Raw genomic sequence first — 24,795 nt, 5'->3', positions numbered from 1 at the left:
TTGGAAAGCAGTGTCTTAGTGAATGAGCAGGGACAAACAGCCTGGAGTCATAAGAAGTACTTGCTGTAATATTCTGATACAGAATTATCTGAGGCTCCCTAAAGTGCACACAGCGCCAATATTGTTTTGCTCACATGATGCGGGAGTGAGTTAGAGACACGGCCTGCCGAGAGCCGTACGTTTGTGTTAATGTTGAAGTTATATGTGCTATTAAAGAAACAGAGTGCCAGCACCTTGTGTGGTATATCTTTGCTAAGAAAAAGCACAAAACAAAACACGTGCGCTATTCTCAAACCTGAACGCACCCCAAGTTTTGGATGACAAATAAACAGAGCAGAGTAGACTCGCTACGGCTGGTAGTTTCTCCAATATATTTAGTGTAAGTAACGCACCGCTTTTGACCGTCAGTAACGGTAACGGCGTTGTAACAGCGGAAAAAATAATTAGTTGGATTACCCTGTAACTGAAAAAATAACGCCATTATGTAACGGCGTTATTCGTAACGGCGTTATTCCCAACACTAGCCACCCACCAAATTTGACACGAAAGCGGAATTTGTTCATAAATAAGCCACACTGGATTATAGGAGCTGTCCTCACTGTATTATGGGATATTTACACCAAAAGATATTAACCGGTAACACTTTGTTTGACAGTGGCATCATACGACTGTCATAAGACCAAATGAACCACCATGAAGCTTTGAACCAATTGGCTGCGAAGCTTCATTGTTTCAAGAAGCTTCCTTTGGCCATTGCTGCTCCCTTGGGGGAGACAGTCAACCTCTGCTGCCACCTACTGTCAACACTGTTGTTGTTCAACATGCCTCCTAGCATGCATAGCAGCACTACAGATGTAAATAACAATCAAAATTCATGTTTTGTGCTAATTATTTATTCAGTTACTGTACCAGTTGTTTCCTTAATTGCTAGTTATAGTATTTGGTAAGACTTTATTTGACAGTGGCGCCATAAGACTGTCATTAGAAAATCATAATGATGATACAACACAGTCATGAGCATTAATCAATGCTTATAACAGATGTCATTTAATGTCATCTGGCAAATTTTCTCACCTTTAAATAGATGCAAAAGATCCGAGCTCAAAATAAATTGAGTTAGTGACATCATTTGCAAGATGACACTTGGATGTAAAAGATCTAAGCTGAATGAAACTTAATGATATCTGTCATAAGCATTCAGTAATGGCCATATTGTCATGTCATAATTATGATGGTCTTGTGACAGTCTTATGACACCGCTGTCAAATAAAGTTTTTTTATTTTTATTTGATTTTTTTTTTATTGAAGATTTAGTGATTGCATATAAGCATATTTTTGTTCAATATGGCAACATGGATGTGCATTTGAGGGAAACAAAATGACAAATCGAGAGGAATTGTATTATGCTTGTTAATTTGAGGTATTACTCAATGTAGTTTAGAACAATTCTATTTTTGAAGATTTAGTGATGTTTTAAGCGAAATAAAAGCTTGTTTTTGTTTTATATGGACTCATGTATGTGAATCCTGAAAAAAAATACTAATCAGGAGACCTCACATAAGTTTTTTGATTTAAGCTATAACGCCATGTAGCTTAGCACATTTTTATTTGTGAAGGTTCGATGATACTGTATTTAAAGGAAAAATAAAGCACATTTTTGTTCAATATGGCAGAAAGGGGCAGGAAGACAAATTGGGAGGTCCTGCATTAAGCCTATTTTTTAATGTATCAATACCTGTAGTTTGGGACAATTCCATTTTTGAAAATTTGGTGATAATTCAAGCAAAAAATATATGTTTTTGTGTTCAATATGGCAACATATACAGTGGGGAGAACAAGTATTTGATACACTGTCAATGGGTTTTCCCATTGGCAGTGTATCAAATACTTGTTCTCCCCACTGTACATGTATCCTGAAATAGAGAAATATAACAATAAATGCAAAGATCCTGCATTAAGCCCGTTCATTTGAGGTATTACTCCATGTAGTTTGTCACTACTAAATCTTTTGAACATATGGTGATATTTCAAGCAAAAGAATGCATATTTTGTTAGATATCCTGAAAAACATGAAAAATCCAGAAACATTGCATTTAGCCCATTTAATTGATGTATTACTCCATGAAGTCTGGCACGATTCCATTTTTGAAAATTTGGTGATATTTCAAGCAAAGAAAAAAAAGCATATTTTTCTTCTATATGGCAACATGTACACAAATCACCAACCATTCCACTATTGTAAAAACGCATTTTAAAAACTAACTCATTGGCTGCCATTGACAGCGACAGACCACTTGGGTTGGACGACCATCAATGGCAATGAAACATGATCATTCAATGCCATCCATCCCAGTTAAAATTGATTTGTACGTCTATTGTAGCAGTGAATAAGTGCCATTTTCATCTCTCTAAAGAGCCAAAGAAAGAGCAAGAGCAAAGTACGTTTTGACTATGGATCGACCTCTTTGTCTCTCGCTTGCTTTTTAACCGCAAAATGTTTTGTCCCGAGAGGCGTGGTCTTGTTTCGCCATGCGGGAGTTAAATGCCAAGAATGAAGATGAAAGCGCATTGTTTTTATGTGTGAAAATAGAAAGCAGCAGGGGTGTATCAATTCACAGCCGGGATGAACCCCACCAAGGCCTAACGAATGACTTTTGAAAATGTCATCTGTACTAACGGAGGATTATTTTGCGGTGGAGTGAGCGACGAACGGTCGCACGGGAAAGCAGCGATCGCGACGTGACCTGAAATCAAGTCAAACCGGGAGTACACGTGGGCCTCTAGTTGAAACTCAAGTTGCTATCGCAGTTCAGTCTTCTAAAGAGAATCCTGAGGTGTCTTTCAAATTCCTTGACTGCCAATGACGGCAAGGGACGTCGAATCCATTTTGATTGAGACACTGCCAGTTCCTCTCGGTCAAAATGGATTGGACATGTATCACCACCAAGGTAGACATTGAATAAACGGCCATGAAGCAAGATCTCTCTCTAGATGTATTTTCCAGAATGCTCATTTCCACATGGAACAAAAAAATACAATTTTTTAAAATGGTAATTTTGCAATGAAATGTTACCAAATATTGCAAGTTTTTCACTGTAAAACAACGAGCTTTACGCAAGGTCTCTCGATTTGTCTTATTTTTTTCCAGGATAAACATTCATGCTGCCATGAAGAATGAAAATATGCTTATTTTGCTTGAAATATCACCACATTTTGCAAAATTGAATCGTTTCTAACTACACAGAATGAACTGAATGAGCTTGATGCAAGGTCTCTAATTTTGCCATAATTTTCCCAAAATGCATGTTGCCAAAAAGAGAACATCAACATACTTTTTTTTTGCATGAAATATCACCAAATTTTCATATTCTTCACACATTTGTTCACTTTTAATGAGTTAACAAATGAGTTAACTTATCAGCTGGCATTAACGGTGAATCAATTTGAATTAGGAGGGCATTTAGTGAAAGAGTGAACTCATTAATTAATGGCATGTGCCGAGTTAACTCATGATTAAGTTTAGTCTATGAGTCTTATGACTTAACTCATTTGTTCACTTTGAATAAGTTAACTCCTTATTTAACTCATTTATTTATTAAGGAATCCAGTCATGAAACAATGGCATCTAACAAGTTCACCCATGAGTTGACATTGGCTGCCAGCAATGGCGATGGGCCTCAAATTTAATTGAACTAGGAGGGCTTCAATCCAATACGTTAACTAATTCGTTCACTCCTAATGAGTTGATTCGTGAGGCACTGGCTGCCATTGAGTTAACCCATGACCAGTGTTGTCAGTAACGCGTTACTGTAATCTGATTACTTTCTTTCAGTAACGAGCAATCTAACGCGTTCATTTCTCCAAGCCAGTAATCTGATTAAAGTTAGTTTCCTCGGTGCCTGTGCGTTACTATTTAATTGTTGCCTCATACTGTATGTAGAATGAAGAATATTGTAGTCATGTACGAGGAGCATTTGAAAAGAAAATACTGCGCTTGAGTTTGGGAGTGACATCACATCTCACGTTTTCTCATCGGGGGGAAAACAGGTCACGTGTTTTACCATGCTGCCTGTGCGCGCGCCGTCTGCCATGGCGGTCAACAACATTGCCTGGCTAATGGCTACCTATCAGGATGCTAACAGTAAAGGAGCCGGAGAGATACAACAAATGGCTGCATTTGCTCACTGGAGATACAGCCATTACTTCGCATATCTGTCCAGTAAAGATGACAAAAATATCTCTGTGCGTTGCAAACTCTGCGCAGGCTCAGAAGGACTGTCTGTCGACCGCTAAAAACTCGACATCCAATTCAACAAGGAAGCACTTGGAATTACAGCACAACTCGAAAAAACTCGAATCAAATCCGACAGGTAACGAGACAGCCAGCACTTCTACAGTTTGTAACCAGCCTTTATAATGTGTGTAATTATGTATATTTTATCGTTACAGTTTGTAATCATAGGCGAAGTTTTACATTTGTGGCACTGGGGGAAAAGCATGTTGAAGACTGAAACAAAAGTCAAAAGTTTGGACACACTTCATGATTTTTGCGTTTTATATATTTTCACTACTATTGTATATTCTCACTGAAGACATCAAAACTATGAACGAACATGTGGAATGGCAAAAAAAGTGAAATAACAAAACAGGTTTTGTGTTCTACATTCTTCAAAGTATCCACCTTTGAGGTGTCTCCAAACTTTTGGTCAACACTGTATATATATGTACGCATATACACATCTTGACACTGTTCGAGTTCAATCAACTGTTCAAGTTGTTGTGGGCGGCGTTTGAAAGCTTAGGTTTAAAGAAATTCTAAATATCCATCTTGCCTCCTCTGGTGTAGTTTTGGCTTAGCAAAGCAAAGGATAGTCTCCGAGGTGCTAGTCTCATGATCTGTTCGAAAAATGATTTTGACCCATTGTGAAAACTTTACGTTGTAGGATTTTTGTTCATTTCATTAATTTTTATTGTTTGTTTTATTGCTTTACAACTTTTACAGACAACATTTTAATGGCTAGGTCTTTATTTCAAAGGGGAAGTTCTGAATTTTTTACATTAGGCTTAATCTTGGAGTTAGTGGGGGTTTAATTAGTCGTTGGGGTTGATTTAAACAAATTTTGTGCAGTTTGTCAGTTATTTGTTAGTTTTAGGGCTCCGGAATGGCTAAGCTAGGGCGAGTCAATCGTGGTCGACTAATTAAACCCCTGCTAATTTAAAGATTAAGCCTTATGTGAAAAACTCAATTACACGCGATGACATTTTTCAGTTATTTTTATGTTGAGGCAGCAGAAGGGAAAAAAATTGGTCAAAAGTAACTGATAAGTTACTTTTAAAGTAACTTAGTTACTTTGATAATAAAGTAATCAGTAAAGTAACTAGATTACTTTTTTAGGCGTAATCAGTAATTAAATTACTTTTTAAAGTAATCTCTGACAACACTGCCCATGACTTAACTCATTTGTTCACTCTGAATGAGTAAACTAATGATTTAGTTCATTTTTTCACTCCCAAGACTTGACCCATGACTTAACTCATTGGCTGCCATTGACGATGACAAACTTCCAAGTCATTTGAACTGGGAGTGCTGGCAGTGAATGAGCTAACTCATCAGGAGTGAACGAATGAGTTCAATAGCTGCCAATGAGTTAACTCATGATTTTGCTCATTGGCTACCAGGGGCGTTACATGGGGGGGGGGAGTGCCGACCCACGGACACGCTCTGCCCACCAAAAGAAAACTGGATGTAGTATTAACGGCAGTCTGGGCAGTCCCATTCATCTATTAGTAGTACTGATGTGTTCTAAGTTTTAACCTTTGCGTTGTTACCTCCTCTTTCACCTTAAGGGGAAAAAAAAAATGTTGGTTTTGTTCCTCGGGGGCGCTACACACATTTACGCTTTTTTTTTTTTTTAAATTTACATTTTATCAAAGTTTTCACCAGTGCTCACCTTACTGTTGAGTTTGTTGAGTTTTGAAGCATTCTAAGGCGGTCAAAGTAGGGCTAAAAGCATCAGCGGGACAAAGAATGACTGCTAGGGGGTGCTACATAGTGTATTTGGAATTTGTCTTTACACGATATCAAATATTGCACCTGTCTTGATCTGCCTGCCGATTTTGGTGCATTTTGAAGCATTCTAAGAGGGTCAAATTGAGCTCAAAGGGGCTGCGGAACAAAGAATAACTATAATAATAATAATAATAATAATAGTAAAACTGAGGAACCACAATAGGTTACCTAAAAAAAAACATTGTTTCCTGCATGTCCATACTGTTCAGTTATTGATGTGTTCTAAGTCAAATAAAATCAAATCAACTTTTATTGGTTTTGACCAAATCACAACAACAGTTATCTCAAGAAGAAAACAAAACATGTTTACATGTTTTAAGGTGCAGTAGCCCTATGCTGGATTTCGACCTACTTGAGCACTGTAGCTTTTTTTTGCCCCCCCAGGTAAGACTAATGCCCACCCACACCTGGCATCCTGGTAACACCACTGTTGGCTACCATTGACGACGATGGATGCCCAATCCATTAGAAGTGGGAGGCCTCCTAGTAAACGAGTCAACTCATTCGTTCACTGCAAATGTTAAGTCACGAGTTAACTAAAACATGAGCATTTACCGTTTCCCCTTCTCACTTCTGCCAGTCACATGTAATTCGGTTGAACCCCCCCTCCCCCACCATTGCCAGTAAATTAAAGGCGTGCAACCGAGCCGGCGGGAAGGCAGGTTGCCTCGGTGGGCCAACCGGGTGGGCAGCTTCCCTCTCCCTCCGGCGAGACGCCCACACTCGGCAACTAAATTGGCGGCGTAACAGCTCCTTCTCGCTGCTGCGGTTGTGTAACACCACGGGGGGAAAAAACGGCATGTTTACACGCCTGGCGCCAAAAACTCACGACGGCGCTAGCGAACTCGGAAACAGTCGCCGTGGATCAGATAAGCAAATACGAGAGAGCGGCGCAAAGACAACAAGCCCACGGCGGGAGCAGCTGGGATCCTAATCTCCGTGCTTGCCATCACTTCCTCCAACTGAAAGTCTCACAAAGTTCAATGAAATTATTACCTCATTTTTTCCTGATGGGAGGTCGATTCTTGGAAGCAGAATTAAATTAAAATTAAAATAAGAACCAGGAAAAAATGGGAAAACAAATAAATTTAGGATTATCTATTTTTCAGTGTTCTAAATTTAGAATATTTTTAATCAATACTACTTTTCATATACTTATCTATTCGTCCAATGCTTCATTGCTCATGGCTGCCATTAACGTCCATAATGTCCAGATATCCAGTTCATTTGAAGCAGGTGTTTTTCGCATTTCTCCCAGTTTTTCAAAATACATTTTTCCGTTATTTTTGTTTCCCCAGTGTTTCGATTTTTTTCATATTTTTTCAAAGTTCATCACAGTTTTTGCTTGTTTTGTGGTTTTTTTCCGATCCAGGTTCGGATCTGGCCGAAAAAACCCCAAAAGGGGGAAGAAAAAAACCCAAAGAAAATGTGAAAAACGCCCAAAAATCAAGGGGCAAAAAAAAAACAATTTTTAGGGGGGTGGGTGCAGTTTTTAAACAGCAAAAAAAAATGGAAAAACAGCGAGAAAAACGTTGAACAAAAAATCATGCAAATGGCCTTTTTACTGCTCATAGAGCTTTAATGTTTATTTTAAAAAATGATTTTTAATGAAGTCATTCGCTGTGATTGCCGTTTATAGACGTCCAACCATTTTGAAAGAATTCAAATGGATTGGACATTTACACAATGATTGAACAGCAGACAACTGAAGATCTTGCACCTTTAACCGACAATTATCTGACATTCACCTGCCGCCTTACTGACATTTGCTTAAAACTCCTACGCCATTTACGAACCTGGAGCTATTTATCCGATCGCCCAGAATGATTCGGAAGCGCAGGAGTAGCAGTGCTGCTACCGATTGAGCGTGTAGCGGATAATTGCGCGTGTCCAAATGGAGATGGATGCGTCAGTACGGTGGCGATGCTCCCTTAATGGCACTTAAAGAGCAGACGGAGTGCGTTCCCGCACCGCTGTGAAAGTCTTCATTGGGGCCGTTAAAGTGTCTTGCTCAAGGACTCTTGGACACGGTCTCTAAGGGACACAAGGGCCATTGAAAATCCCGCTCCGTTGAACAATTCGATTTTCTCAGAAGCCGCACAAGCACGAAACTCCTTTGTTGTGCTGTTTTTTTTTTTTTTTTTTTACTGGTCTGTGACATTTTCATGCAACAAAACAAGGTCACTGTCCTTTGCTTGCCTCTTGAAAAAAGTGGTGAATTATAAAGTAGTCAGTTATCCTTCAGGAAAGTTCTTTTTGTAATTGGATTGAAAGGAAATTTAGCAATGTGTAAATTTGTTTTTTTATTGTAATTGTAGCACCCGCCGGAATCTTTAAATTCAGCCCCCGTAGACTGTTTGACTTGACAACATGAAATTTGGTAGGCAACTCTATCATAAGTAGACCTACAAAAAAGTCACATTGAATGATGGTACAAAATGTGCAGAAAGTGTCATTTTGGTCTAAAGCAAACATTTTAGGCATCATTTGTAGGCAACCAAGTCCTGTTGAATTGGTTTTGAAAATTCAGCCTGAGGCAAGTTTGACTTAGCAACATGAAATTCTGCAGACTTGTCCGGAATGAGAAAACCCACACAAAAAAAGTCTCAAGAGGCCATGCCCGAAAAGCTGTAAAATATCTGCCATTTTGGTTGGAAAGCAGACATTTTGGCATTATTAGTAGCCATTCAGCGGAATTGTCTTTGAAAATTCAGCCCAAAGCCAAATTTGGTAGGGCTGTCTATCACAAGTAAACCCACAAAAAATCTCAAAAAGCAATGCATAAAAAGAAAAAGGAAGTGTGCTCTGCTGGTCTGGAGCAGGCACGTAATTTTTTGCTTTTTTTTGTTCGCCTGACCAAACACTTCAAGTGCGGGTTCTGTTCTGTCAAGATTCATCGGCGCCCCCTGCCTCCAGAGACATGAACTGCTTAATGTCCTTTTTGTTATTCTTCTTCCTTCACTTTGCCATGCTCAGAATTGCAGCAGTGCAGAAACCCGAATCCTTTTACCTCCCCAGATGTTCCACAGGGACGGGTTCTGTGACCAATATGTGAAACAGGCCCGGACGGACGCTGCAAAAAGTCGACACAGGTGTAAACGATAGCGCGCCATCGCCCCTGTAGGCTAAAACGTATGACGTGACAGACTAAACGAGGTCAGCGGCTCAAGGACTTGAAAGCGTCGCTAAATTTAGTGCATCAGTGACAATGGAACAATGCAGCATCGCCGAGTCAATAGGGAAGGAGCATTTTCACAGATCCGATACCTTCAAAAGAAATGGACCTTATTTGGTTTTAGGGTTGTTGGTTAGTATAGAAAAGTATTGATATTGAAATGTTGTATTCAGATATATTTGTTTACAAAAGTATTAACACTCCGTTATTTGATTTTGCACTACCACAGGTCATCAGGGTTGTCAGGGGGGGAATTTGGCTTTGTACCACTCTAGATAGAAATGGGGGATATTTTAGCATAGTCCTTGCTCCGTCATGGGCTGTTACTGACATCGTCCAATTCATTTTGATTGGGAGGAGCAAATAAACAAACCTATAAGAAGCGAGGTAACAAGGTATATCAATACTCAAAAAAATAATATACCATTATTACATGATACTGCTGCTACTTCACTTCTATTCACACATATTCTATGTGCAATACTTATTTTTGTGCAATATTAACGTGCAATATTCAGTGCCTTAACTGTCAAACTGCTACTTCAATTCGATTATTTGCACTGTGTGAACATAGGACTACCTTATACGCATTTATATTTATTTAGATTGTATACTTTTATACTTGCAAGTTACTTTTGAGATTTTTACTTGTCCTGCACAGTAAAGGAAAATGCCCCACAATTTCATTGTACAACTGTATAATGACAATAAAGGGCTATTCTATTCTATTCCATTCCATTCTATTCTATTCTATTCTATTCTCGAAACTACATGAATATAGTCAATATTGTTGACAAAAACAAACAAACAAACAAACAAACAAAACCTCGAACGGAGTCACCTGGAATGCCCCAGAATGTACATGAAGTGGCACAGAAATGTCCCACAATCAACAGAAAGTGACCAAGAAATGCCTTAATATAAACAGCAAATTATCTGTAAGTACCCTAAAATTAACAAGTGACCCACCCACAATTAGCTCATTGTCTGCCTTTGAAAGCAATAGACGTCCAGTTAAATTAAACTGGTTGAGAATGCTTATCTGTCAGTGCCATTGACAGTACTAGACGTACTATCCATTTGGATTGACCAAACATTTTTTCATCCTCTTCCCAGTCAAAATGGATTGGAAGTCAGTGGCAGACAATAAGTCAAGAAGGAAGTGACCCAAAAATGCCCCAAAATCATTAGAAAGTGACCACAAGAGGCTCAAAACCAGAACCAAGTGACCTGAAATAAACAGGAAATGACCTGGGAACGCTTCAAGGAGGTGACCAATGAACAGGAAGTAACCTACCCTAAAACATATATGATCTAAAATGTACAAGAAGCGACAGGAAGTGACCCGAAGTGATCTGGACATGCCCCCAAATCAACAGGAAGTGACCAATGAACAGAAAATGAGTCGTAAATGTCCTAGAATCAACAGAAAATTATCCAAAATGTACAGGAAGTGACCCAAAAATGCCTGAAAATTTATATTGGCATTGGCAAAAAAAACAAAAAAAAAGGTGAAAAAATGTTCTGAAAAGCAAACAAAAACGTTTGGTCTATTAAGTCTATATTGTCTATATACAGTATTGTCACAGATTACTTGAAAAAGTAATTTAATTACTGATTACGCCTCAAAAAAGTTATCCAGTTACTTTACTGATTCCTTGATTATCTAAGTAACTTAGTTATTTTAAAAGTAATTTATCAGTTACTTTTTACCAATCTTTTTGTCATTTTGCTGCCTCAAAATAAGACTGACACAAAAAAGTCATCGCATATAATTGACTTTCCGATAATTGAATTTAAAGAGGAACATCAGAATTTTTCCCATAAGGAGTTTCATTACGAGTTAGCGGAGGTTTAATTAGTCGATGTAGTGGATTACAACCACCATTGGCTTGCGCTAGCTTAGCCCAGAAATGAACAAATAACTGACAAACTACATGGAAATAGTTTAAATTAAGTCTAGCGACTAATTAAACCCCGCTAACTTGAAGATTAAGCTAAATGTCAAAAATTCTGAATTTCGGGTAAGGTTAACAGCAAATCAGTGCCAATGTAAAACAATGCAAATTGACTGCAAAATAATCAACAGTACACAAATGAATTGCACAGTGCAATAAACACAGAGGTGGGGGCGGGCGCAGATGCACGCTCGTCGCTCACAACCCGGAAGTACGGCGTACACACACGCGGCCAATTTGGCCACAAAATGTAGCGGCAACTAAGCACTTTACACTCAATCGGACCTATAACACATCCCAAAGATGCAAATCGAACATGTCACCTCACAGCATAAATGTGCAACACGAATAGCATGTAAACAATCCTTGCCAACTTGAGGCGATGACTGCCCGCCATTGTAACGGCAAAGCTACGAAACAGCCGCGCATGTAGGCGATCCAACCTATCGCTGATACCCTCCAGAATGAAGGGAAAATACTCACGTTCATTCATGGATGTACACAGATCATCATTCCCTCACACATCTCAACACTTGGGTCGAATGTGCACCCATGCTGGCAGCCTGGCCCATTTCTTTCTCAGGGGTCGTTTACATGGTGACTCTCCAAGAATACGCAAAATTTCAAATTTGCATTTATATGGTTCCATCTCCATTCGAACAATGTCGCAATTCTGCGTGAAAACAATGTAGTATTCATGCCAAGCCCTAGGGGGCAGTGCAGATTTACAAGGCAACAGCCAATGATGACCCCAACAACCTCGTCAGCCCAGAAGACAACATACCCACCCACTCCAAGCAATGGCATTTTTCTTTTGCTCCAAAAGGCACAAAAATGGAAACATTCAAAATATCTAAATTAAAAATATTAAAAAATAATAATATATAATAAATGAACAGGAAATTAAAGCCGATGTTCCGCCATATTTGCTGTTTTTAATGTTTAGCAGCACCGCTGCACACGCCCAATGTGACATGTGTGAGTGCTGATGTTATCGGCGCGGGAGCTTTCCATTGATATGGATGCGGAGCAAGCCCCCGCAATTGAATCCTTCCACTTTGGAGCCCGGATTCAATGGTTTGCGTCTGCGCGTTCAGTTTTCGCCAACACCATATGAAGGCGAGGCCATTCCACAACACAGTCATTGCGTCTTGGTGTCGCAGAGACGCCATGTAAACTGCCCCTCAGTCTCAAAACACTTAGCGCGTGTGACTTGAGACCAAAACAGGAAGTAGCTGTGAGCGGTTACCAAGGAAACAAACATACCGGGAACCTTTCTAGCATTTTTTATTCAAAATGCTCTTTGTACATGCGTACAATATTCTTCATTATACATTCGTTATGAGGCAATAACAAAATAGTAACGCAAAGACACTAAGGAAACAAACTTTAATCAGATTACTGGTTTGGAAAAATGAATGCATTAGATTACGTGTTACTGAAAAAAAGTAATTAGATTACAATAAGACGTTAATTAGTAACGTGTTGCTGACACTGTCTATATACCGTATTGGCCCGTATATAAGACGGCCCTAATTATAAGACGACCCCCTCTTTTTCAAGACTCAAGTTTGAAAAAAGACTTTTTGAACACCAAATTAATTTTTATACAGAAAATAAATACAGTACATCTGAAACAAATGATTATAACAATATATTTGAGAGAAAAAGCATGTTATTTTGCCTCATTCAAATCTTAATATCATAACATTTAAATATGCAGACTAAAGTGCAATCACATTCGTAAATTAATGGCTTCTGGTTTTTTAAATGAAATGAAAATCTATTGTGATAAAACAACAAAATTGCAATAACTGCATTAACCATCAAAGTGAAGTCTAACTGTAACTGTAGTCTTGAAACAAATCTGAATAAGGAAAAACATTGCAATAAAATCATGCAAACTGGTTAAACTTGAGAGTAGCTGAGGTCTGTCATGACAGAACATCACTTCAATGATATCTGGTGCCATCTAGCGTCGTGAATGGGTATAATGTCTAGACCGCGAATATAAGACGACCCCCACTTTTTCAATCTTATTTCAATGCAAAAAACACAGTCTTATATTCGGGCCAATACGGTATATATATTATTATATTGTAATTTTTACTTTCTCGAAGTTTGGCTGAGGCTGAGACTTATACTCTGTAGCGATTTATAGTCCAAAAATATAGTGTGTGAGTTTATACGGTATATTTATATAATATAGTAATAATAAATAATATTGACATATTCATCGATTTAATTTTGGTGGTCCACGCTTCATCTCCATCCCAGTATCTTAAAAACCACCCTCTCGCTTTGATTAATGCACCATCTACTAAACGTGTCATCTTCTACTAAACATATCACAGGCCCTGCACAATGCACCCCATTAGAGATAATGACTATAATTACTCCTATTGTAGGATTCAAGGCATCATCTGCCACATCTAAAGGCTTCTGTTGTCTCTTGTGTGCTCTCCTTTTAACCCGCTTTGGCTTTGGAGGACCGCCCTACCTTGGACACAATGGGCGGGCAGGCGGGGGTGCCACAGCCAGCGCAGGTGAGAACGGTGAGGAGAGATAAGACCAGGAGCGGAGGGAATGCAAATCCGACGGTTCTCTTCAATGCGTGAGATAATTATGGCTAATTACAGGATTAAAGCTAGCGCCCTGGAGGGGGTGCCATTATATATACTTAGCCGGCAAAAGTATGGTATTTATGCTTAAAATTACAAAACATGAGGGGAAAAGAAGTGATACTCCTTCAAATTTGGTCTTGCAACTCATTGGCTGCCATTGACGGTAAAAGACGTCCAATCCGTTTGGATTGGGAGGGAGGGAGTCAGGTTTTGTCATGGTAAAAATTCATATAATTTACAAGAGGAAAGTTGTTTTTTTTGTTTGTTTTTTTTTTTATGAAATTTGAAGAACGAGATTTTGTCAGCATATAGTAATTATTTTACAAAAAAAAAAAGTTTACTTTTGACTTTTTAATTTTTTCCAATAATGGCTGAAAACAATAAGAACACAAAGGGGGTTTTAAGAAATAAAAAGTCATAATCTTACAAGGTGACAATTTCCGATTTATTATTATTATTGTAACAACATCGGCAAGGAAGTCACCAGCTTCCTCAGGTTTTTAATTATTTATTTTAGAGCCTGTGCAACACCACACGGCTACAGTCCGCCGTAGACAACGCCAACAACATGAAAAGAGAAAGTAAAAACTTTCCCCGCTCTTCCGCACCTCTGTCACTCTCTCATCAGTCACACGCTGCGTTCAGGAACAGCATGCAAAACACAACCGCCATATTAAAACCCAATTTGTTACATTATTATTATTCAGATTTTTTAGTTGTTTTGCTATATGTATTTGCTATTTGTAATTTTACCAGCGGTATTTAAGGATTTAGCGTAGGTTTTTGGACTGTAGAATGAATTACTCGAATCGTAATGTATTCTTATGGGAAAATTCTGTTTGCAATACGACCATTTCGACTTACAAACCAGGTACTGGAACGATTTAAATTCGTATGTACAGGTACGACTGTAGTTGCATTGTTCCCCCTCAAAAAAGATGTTTTTAGCCAAAACAGCTGAAATCAAAAACATTCCTCTTAAGATAAAAAAAGGTCAATGGAGTGTATGTGAGCTTTTTTTTTTTTTTTAATTATCATTTTTGTATGCTCTCTATATATGGTACTTGGAGAGCCAAATATGTTTAGGTGGTACTTGCTGAGAACTAAAAGAATAACGTTGTGTTTTTTGGAAATTGAATGTTGAAAAGATTACTTTTTTTTCCTCACTCAGGTTGACTCGATGGATTTGGACTGACCTCGTACTGGGTGATGATGCCGTTGGTCTCATTGGGGGCCTTCCATTGCAGGAAGATCTTGTCGTCGTACGCTGTGTTCTGAATGGACTGGACAGACCCGGGCACTGCGCACACACACACACAAAACCAGAACTCAAAATTTGGGTAATCATTTGAGGTTTATATGCAGGGTTTTTTCTCAATTTGGTAAAATTTGGTTTGTATGGCGCGCTTTTCCCCGCCTACATTTGGTGAAATTTTGGTGGTGCGGCTCACAGTTGGGTGAGGCTGATATGCAGTGATTTTTTCCAATTTGATTGTACGTGGAGTAATTTTTTTCCTCAATGAAAATGTCATAAAATCATCCAAGCAGTCACCCAGAAATGCGAGTAAAAATCAACAGGAAGTGACCAATGAAACATGAAGAGACTAACCATGTGCCGGTATGAAGATTCTGGCGGTATGATAACCTTAAGCCAAAATATCACGGTATCACAGTATTGCATTTATAGCTTTAAAATGTGTTACTTTGAGATATCTGGGTTGAAAAAAAAAAAAAAAACTTTGTTACAGGGTTTTTATTTTTCAAAACACAAGTGTAATGTTAAGTTCAAATTAAAAAAAAAAAAATACAAAATATTCTAAATAAAATTAAAATGCAGTTCTTTAGGTGAGCCTAAACCCACAGCCACAACTCAACATTATTGCCATCAGAATAAAAATAATTGAATTATTTTCCTTAAAAAGCATGTGTGTATGACTCGTATCATTTTTACATTATACACACACTCTCTTTCTCAACACAGACAGTTGCCAGAGAGAGAAAAAAAAGCATATGCTTTACCACCACTAGAGACACTAAACACGCTGAAGTCAACTCTCGTAGTCGGTGGGAAACGTTCACGACAGTGTTTACTAACCTTTAATTTCTTATACTCTAAATGCAAAATCCTATTGGAGCTATTACTCCTTGGCAGCCACCCTCTGCAAATGTTTTATGTCGGTTGGCCCAACTCCTCTAAGTCGCGGCCGTCTGTTACTTTTCTGTAGCCGAAGTATTCCCATACCAGCGATTTCGTTTTTTTTGATGAGGGGAAAAATTCTGGAGTTTCAGCTCTTCCAGGTATCGTGTAGCACAGCTGACTCACTGACACTGAGCAACAACCGGTGGTGGGTGAGAGTTGAGCCTTGCAGCTGCAGGCGAGGGATTTCTCCCTGCATTTTTGGGACATAAAATTGCTAATACCTTAGGGATGGTATGACAGAAAATGTTTGCGGTTTTGAAACCGTGACGTTTTCATACCACTGTATACCTTGAAACCGGTAATCGGCACATGTCTAGAACTTAAGAGACCAGAAAATGCCCAAAAATGTACAGGAAATGACCAAAATGTAGAGTAAGTGATGCCAGGAACACCTTAAAATCAACAGGAAGTGACCCGAAATTAACTAGAAGTGTCATCGCAATGCCCAAAAAGTACAGGAGGTGACTCAAAATCAACAGTAAGTGACCTGTAATTAACTTAAAATGAATTAGGAAGTGAAATTAGCTCATTGCCTGCCAGTGACAAGGATAGAGGTAGAGGACTGTAAGGACTGGCTCATCTCTCAGCGCCATTGATGGCACTAGACGTCCAATCCCTTTTGAAGGGATTGGACGTCTAGTGCTGTCAACGGCAGCCAAGAAATCAACCAACAAAGTGACCCGAAAGCACCCCAAAATTAATCATAAGTGACCAAAAATCTACAGGAAGGGATCCAAAGCAATTGCTCCACAAACTGCCCTTTCTAGTAAAACTAAGCTAACAAATAACCCGCAAACCGCCACCCAAGTAATTAAAATGTGTGGCGAGCAAAGCAAATCACGCGCGGAAAGAAACGCAATTAGATTCTGTCCCTTCTTGTCTGCACCTTATCATTCAACACCACCGCGTGCGCGTCGCTGTTGTCGCGGGAGTGTATTGCGCGCGGGCGCTAACACGTTGACCTAAACTTGATTAAGTTTCAGCTCGGCAATGGAGGACCTGCTGCTTTTTTTTCAAGTTGTAGGTTTGCGTTGATTGAACTCGTCTGTTTAGTTGACGTCAAATACGTTTCCTTTTGTTAAAGGTTAAAATGAGGCATCAAGTTACAATAATTCATCACATGTCTGAGTGAATTTGATGGCAAAACGGACATCTATCTGTGTCAATGGCAGCCGATGGGTAACAATACATTGTTCTCATTGTCCTCTTTATTAATTTAGGAATATTTCTCTTTTGTTTTAGTTTTTTAATAAAAAATCATTTTTTAAATTTGTGTATTTTTTTTTCCATCTACTGAATTAGGGTTATATCAATTAAATATGTATTCATTTATTTGTTTGGGTTTAATGATTGAGATTTCTTTTCAAGATATATTTATTATTTATGTATTTATTTATTGCACTGCAATATTTATTATTTCTTTTATACATTTATTTATTCTTTATTAGTTCACTTTAACCATTAAATTTGTATGATTTTAATCCATGACTGTTTTTTTATTTTGTTTAACTATTTATAGTTTTGTCATAAACATAGCAATTATTTATACAATGTTGCACTTGATTAAAAATTAAAAAGTCAAAGTAATCTTTGCTCATTCGTTTTAAAATAAATGATATTTGATTGTCCTTTAATCTACAAATGGAATATTGAGCATATTTTATTTTCATTCTTTAATTTGCATATAAATGAGTTTTGTTACCTTTTTTTTTTGTCATTTAAAATGCATTTTCATCTTGTCGCTCATTGTCTTGAGCTCATCAGCGATCACTAATCCATATTGATGAGCGCAATCTTTTTTTTTTTTTTTTTTTTTTTATGTCGTCGATTCCCACGGGCGTGTGGCGCAGACGACGCCCGGATTACGTCCACCCTGGATTACCAAAAACATGTGTTCGCCATTTGTTACAAGATTGATTTTTCTAGGTTGTTGTCATCAAGGGTTGGCTTTACTCAGAGCAGGGGTGTCCAACTGGCGGCCTGGGAGCCAGATTTTTTTCTGTGCTGCGTGACTGCAGCTCATGAATAACGCTACTGACGTCACACTTATTTTCCGAAGAAGCGGGCGGGGTGAATATAGTTTTAAAATTCTGGTTACCACTGCTTGTTTCTGAACCAGGACCAAATTCATACCCCATTTTTGTGCTCAAGCCTAGTAAAGCAAGTGACAAAAGTATTGGAACCAAAGCCAAATGATCGAGCCAAAATGCACTTGCCCAGAACTATTGGGACACACTCATAAAAGGCATTAGGACATAGAATAGACACACATGGGGAAAATGAGAGGATTTCTGACCGTCCTCGTCAGTTCGTTTGACGATCTCCTCGCTCTCCTTGCTGCCCTCGGCATTGGCTAGCACCAGCCGCAGCCTGACGGTGACGGACGGCCGCAGGTCCCGCAGCGTATAGCGAGAGGACGTCTGAATCAGCTCCTCGGATGCAAACTCCTGCTGGTTGAAGACGTACCGGTACTGCACCTGAGTGGGGCGCACAGAGGGACGCTAGTCAACTCGCCTGATGGACTTGCTTGGGAGGTCTAGGCGTAAAGTACAACGATGCTTAAAAATTTTGAAAACCTTAAGAAGCCATATGTAATAAGATTGGTGGCCAAAAATGGTACTGCAACCAGGATCAAAATATTGGAAGAGCACAACCTTTGAGTTGCCAGATAAGCACTTCGCAATCTACTTTTTGGTGAAATTTTGGAAGGACCGACATGTTGAACAACGTAGCATTCCAGCTTTGTTCATATTTCAGATGTAAGCTTACCATGCATGAAGGTTAACAAGGAAAACTCAAAAGTACATCACCTGTCGAGAAGAAACTTGAGCATCTCTTGTCATTTTTTAGCTTTGTTTCAGTTGCTTGGAAGGCAACTTCAATGCATATCCTTGTATTATTTCAGATTTCTGTCACGCCCCATTTGAAATTAATGGCAATTTTTTTTCTCGTGAATTCAGACTGTTTGTAGCAAACCTAATTTGCGTAGCCTAAAGAGCTGTGGCAACCTGGACGCCGACACATGACTGATCTTGTAATTGGCTGATTGGTAAAGGGAGGGCTGGACATCCGGCGTAAACACAGAATCAAAACAATAACAATTAAAATGAGCTGACAATAGACTTTTAACTTATTAACTATCAAGACTTATTCATACGTTGTTTGGAACACGTTCACTTCCAAAGACGTATAAACAATGCTGTTCATGATGTTCAATTGCTCATGACAAAAAACAAAAAAGAGTAATAAACTTTTTTATTAAGTGAAAGATGGGAATCTAATCTTTTTATACGTTCTGTGTTCATGTAGCCAAAAATCGCAATATTCTGTGGCGTCAAAATCATTGCAAATGGCCAGTACAGAAGGGAACTTTTTCCGGGAGTGAATCAGTTTAAATTGGAGATATAGGTTTTACCATTGAGAACCGTGTTAGTGTCTTTCATGTCTATGGAAATGTTAAGGCCAAAATTGAAGTGCAATACATAGTGTATGGCTCCTTAAAGAACAAATCGTAGGACAAAAGTATGGGTACCGTCAAGTTGTAGCTATGGCAGCGTGTGACGGTGTAACCAAAGGTTTCCCATTGAATGGTCAGGAGGCGTGCCCGCACGTCTACCACGTTGACATTCTGCGGACCGTGGACGGGATCTGAGGACAGAAGACAAACCAAATGTCATTTGCCATGCCAGTTGCAGCATCTTCGGTTGGGTATTTTCCATTCCGGCAACAATAAGGCGCAGTAAAGCAGATTACGCGCCTGTAGGTTGCTCATCAAATGTGCGCCCCTCCCGAACGTCAAAACACTTCTCTGCGGCTAATTAGCGTCGGCCGGTTAATGGCGATGTCGAGCAACAGGTCACGCGATGCTCGCTCGTTAGCAACAAGCAATTAGCCGCATTGTGCTAATGACTCGATCAACTGCTTGTTTGTGTACACGGACGATAAAATATGTCAATTAAAATAAGTTTGAACAATATAAATGAAAATATGTTAACTCAAGTCAGCCATCGACTGCGATAGATGTACATAAAAAAGTAAACTAGATGCCACGATTGACTCATGAATTGTCATCTATTTTGGAAGTAAATGGTTAAAAGACCTCAAAATTGTTGTTTCTTTTTATTTTAAGCCTCTTTACAAAAAAAAAAAATGAAACAATAAATATTCAGTTTTTTTAATTAAATAAAAATTAAGGAAAAGTGCATATACTCTCTTTTAATATATTTATTCATTTTTTAACTTAAATCTCAATGTTTTAAAAAAATATATGGCGGAAAACACTCAGGTGACTTGAAGTGCCGCTCTGAGACCCCCAATTTGGCCAAATTTCAAATTTGTCCGATACGCATGTGTGATACATCATTGGAAAGCTTATAATCTCCATTTTCTGGGGGAAGAAACATTTTGAACAGGAGGACATTTTGAAGAAAAAAAAGTTTTTTAAACAGCAAAACCCTATCTGGAAGCGAGAGCACGCGAGAGCAGAATTACAGACGCCATGACTTTAACAAGATATTATCACGTATGTACCTTGTTTCAATCCAAAAACTCCATGTAGCATGTATCACTGAGTGTCAAGACACAGTTGTCAATGCCCACAGCTGGATTTTTGGGGGATTTTATGGGTGAAACAATACAACAAGGGTCGCAGACATCAAGGAGTGGTCCAGATTTTCTTTTTCATATATTTCCCCCTTTAAACGTTTTTTTTTTTTTTTTTTTTTCCCCCCCGATTATTTATAGGGCTGTCAAAATTATTGCGTTAATGTGCGGTAATTAATTTCTTTGATTAATCACATTAAAATATTTGATGCAATTAACGCACATGCCCCGCTCAAACAGATTAAAATGACAGCACAGTGCAATGTCCACTTGTTACTTGTGTTTTTTGGAGTTTTGTCGCCCTCTGCTGGCACTTGGGTGCGACTGATTTTATAGACGTCAGCACCCATGAGCATTGTGTAATTATTGACATCAACAATTCGGGCTACTAGTTTATTTTTTGATTGAAAATGTTACAAATTTAGTAAAACTAAAACATTAAGAGGGGTTTTAATAAAAAATTTCTATAACTTGTACTAATATTTATCTTTTAGGAACTACAAGTCTTTCTATCCATAGATTGCTTTAACAGAATGTTAATAATGTTAATGCCATCTTGTTTAGTTATTGTTATAATAAACAAATACAGTACTTATGTACCATATGTTGAATGTACACGTATATCCATCTTGTGCCTTATCTTTCCATTCCAACAATAATTTACAGGAAAATATGGCATATTTTATAGATGGTTTGAATTGCGATTAATTACGATTAATTAATTGTAATTAAACTGTAATTAACTCTATTAAAAATTTTAATCGTTTGACAGCCCTAATTATTTATCATCTTACGTATCGGAGATAATACGACAGTAACAAAAAAATACAATTAAGCGATCGTTATGAGGTAGACATCCGTGACTTTTTTACAGACGCCATTTTTTTCATTGTGACGTCATTTGTTTAAAAGTTTAAAATATGCGAGTGAATAATTTTTTTGTCTTTTTTTTTTAAAACGAAATATTACCATCAATTATTATTCTAAGCTAAAAAATTACAGACATTTTGAATAATAAATATAATTAATTACCTTTGTTTTATGGCTGGGTTTTTGTAATTGCAATGATTGTCAATGATACCGATGATGATGACAATAAAATTCAATAAAAAAAAACAAAAACAAAAGCGGTTGCGCGACGTCTGTAAACGGGGGTTTTCAGGGTAAAATGGACAAATTAAAAATAGTTCAGGGGCTTAATGCGCCATGAATCTGCTACGGCAGCATATAGACATATTGTTCTATCAAACACAACAGTTGTTTTGGCTGAAAATTCAGTTTCTTTTAAAGAGGAGTGCAACAGCAGAAACTGTTTTCTCAGTCTTGTCTGTGTTTTCCGCCATATATTTCCAATGTTTAATAAATACATTTTGGGATTTAATTTTAAAAATCAAAAGGAAAAAAAACAATAAATATTATGTTATTTTGTTTTAATTTAGTCCATTAAAAACATACAACTATTCTCCGATTTCTGGGGAAATTTCACATAAATTTTATTTTTGCGAAAAACTTGAACTCAGTGGACATGATTAAGTTTTGTGGGGCACATAAAATGATGCGGCGGGCTGGATCGGGTCAAGGGGCCATCAATTTGTCACTCCTGACATATATGAACCTTTTTGTGAACTACAAAGACCACAAATAACCACAAAAAGACATAACAACATAGGTTTTCTATAGTTAAGGTTTTCTATAGTTAGTGTTATTGGATTTTTCCCCCCAATCCTCCCAAATCCAAATTTGAACCATGTTTGTTGGAAGACGGGATCAGATTAGCCGGATGAGAGGCGGAATTAGACGGATCTGATTGGGATTGCGTTCCTGATATTTTGGAAAATCAAATGGCAGGATTCAACGAGGGCGATCATCTGAATTTGGAGATGTTTAGCGGAACCCCGACCAGGAAGGAGTCTGCCAGCGACTCCGTTCACTGTCTAGTTACCTTTCCTCCCTCCCTAACCGCGTCAAAAACTACAGACAGACATTTGGAAGCAGCAGGGGACAGAGACAAATAATCAGATTGTGCGGGATTAGCCCCCCGAAAACCTCAGCGACTCCCCAAAGACGTGCAGATAAACAGTTGCCATTTTCTAATCCGGTGATAGACATCCAAGCCATTTGGACTGGGAGTTCAACTGGATTGGATGTCCATTGCTGTCAATGGCAAACGAGGAGTTGATGTAAGGATGTTGCAATAAATTAATGAAGGGATAAAAAAAGGATGAATGAAAGGATGATGAATGTTGCTTTTGTTGAATCATGAGAGAATGCAGGGAGAAATACGTACGGTAAACGGATGTATATACAGTATATATACAGTATATATAGTGACAAAAATAAGCATTTGAACACCCTGCTATTTTGCAAGTTCTCCCACTTAGAAATCATGGAGGGGTCTGAAATTTTCATCGTCGGTCCATGTCCACTGTGAGAGAGATCATCTAAAAAAATCCAGAAATCACAATGTATGATGTTTTTAACAATTTGTTTGTGTGATACAGCTGCAAATAAGTATCAAAACGAATGTTCATATTTAGTACAGTAGCCTTTGTTTGTAATTACAGAGGTCAAACGTTTCCTGTAGTTTTTCACCAGGTTTGCACACACTGCTGGAGCGAACTTGGCCCATGCATCAGTCAGGTTTGTGGGCTGTCACTGAGAAACACGGAGTTTTCTATTGGGTTTAGGTTTGGAGACCGGCTAGTCCATGCTAGAACCTTGTTATGCTTCTTACGGAACCACTCCTTGGTTTTTCCTTGGTGCGTCGGGTCATTGTCATGTTGGAAGACCCAGGCACAACCCATCTTGAATGCTCTGACTGAAGGAAGGAGGTTGTTCCCCAAAATCTCACAATACAGGGCCCCAGTCATCCTCTCTTGAATACAGTAGACTCGTCCTGTCCCATGCGTAGGAAAAAAAAACCTCAAAGCATCATGCTACCACCTCTATGCTTCAGAGTAGAGATGGTTCTTGAGATAGTACTCATCATTAATTTTTTTCCAAACACAGTTAGTGGAATTTTGACCCAAAAAATTCTGTTTTACTCTCATCTGACCACTAAACTTGCTCCCATGCCTCCTCTGCATCATCTAAATGGTCATAGGCAAACCTAAGACAGGCCTTGACATGTGCTGATTTAAGCAGGGAAACCTGTGCCATCCATCATTTCAAACCATGACGTCTTAATGTATTACCAACAGTAACCTTGGAAACGGGGCTCCCAGTTCTTTTCAGGCAATTGACCAACTCCTGTCGTGTAGTTCTCGGATGATTCCTCACCTTTCTTAGGATCATTGACACCACACAAGGTGATGTCTTACATGGGGCTCCACTCCGATTGAGATTGACCGTCATGTTTAGCTTCCTCCATTTTCTAATGATTTCTTTTTTCACCAAGCTGCTTAGCAATAGCTCCGTAGGTCTCTCCAGCCTTGTGGAGGTGAACAAATCTGTCTCTGGTGTCTTTGGACAGCTCTTTGGTCTTGACCATGTTACAAATTTGAGTCTTACTGATTGTATGGGGTGGACAGGTGTCTTTATGCTGCTATCGACCTCAAACGAATGCATCTGATTCAGGATGATACATGGAGTGGAGGTGGACTAACAGGTCTTTCAGGGTCAGAATTCTAGCTGATAGGCAGGTGTTCAAATACTTATTTGCAACTGTATCACACAAATAAATTGGTAAAAAAATCATACACTGTGATTTCTGTATTTTGAACATTTCCGACTCCGCTATGATTTCTTGAACTTGCAAAATAGCAGGGCGTTTAAATACTTGTTTTCGTCACTGTAATTCATTTAATTGTTTTCTAATTGTTATTTCTCATTAACTTGACGAGTTTATCATTACTTATTTACTGGTATTTATTTACTTAATTTTTTAATGCAAATGATTAATATTTGATATTTTAATGTTAATTGAACACTAGCAAAATGCAAAAAAAAAAAAATCAGTTTTGTAACGTCACATTACATTTCATTGTTAACGTGATTTATTTCACTTTGAAGCACGAGAAATTTCATATAATGATGCGCTAAATACACCATTATATAATGTTAGAATGCTACAACGTGAGACTTTTTTTTTCTGGTGTGCCAGCACATCACTTTTCCGTTCTTCAGTGTGCTCCAAAGTTCTGACGTGTTTTAAGTTTCCCGTTTGG

At 38.4% G+C, this 24,795-nt stretch overlaps 1 protein-coding gene across 5 annotated transcripts in view; it reads right to left on the bottom strand.

Annotated features, from left to right (window-relative positions):
• ptprt (protein tyrosine phosphatase receptor type T) overlaps positions 1-24,795 on the bottom strand; it is a 262,227-nt gene that overhangs the window by 136,739 nt on the left and 100,693 nt on the right. For all 5 annotated transcript variants that reach the window (XM_057846399.1, XM_057846400.1, XM_057846401.1 and 2 more), the window contains exons 9-11: positions 19,560-19,675; positions 18,324-18,504; positions 15,024-15,127 (exon numbers count right to left, since the gene is read on the bottom strand). In XM_057846399.1, coding sequence (XP_057702382.1) covers positions 15,024-15,127; positions 18,324-18,504; positions 19,560-19,675 — 401 coding nt within the window. The remainder of the gene's footprint in view (positions 1-15,023; positions 15,128-18,323; positions 18,505-19,559; positions 19,676-24,795) is intronic.

Source organism: Corythoichthys intestinalis, chromosome 9 (assembly GCF_030265065.1).
Source record: "Corythoichthys intestinalis isolate RoL2023-P3 chromosome 9, ASM3026506v1, whole genome shotgun sequence".
Lineage (NCBI taxonomy): Eukaryota > Metazoa > Chordata > Actinopteri > Syngnathiformes > Syngnathidae > Corythoichthys > Corythoichthys intestinalis.
This window is presented reverse-complemented; position numbering and strand designations above follow the sequence as displayed.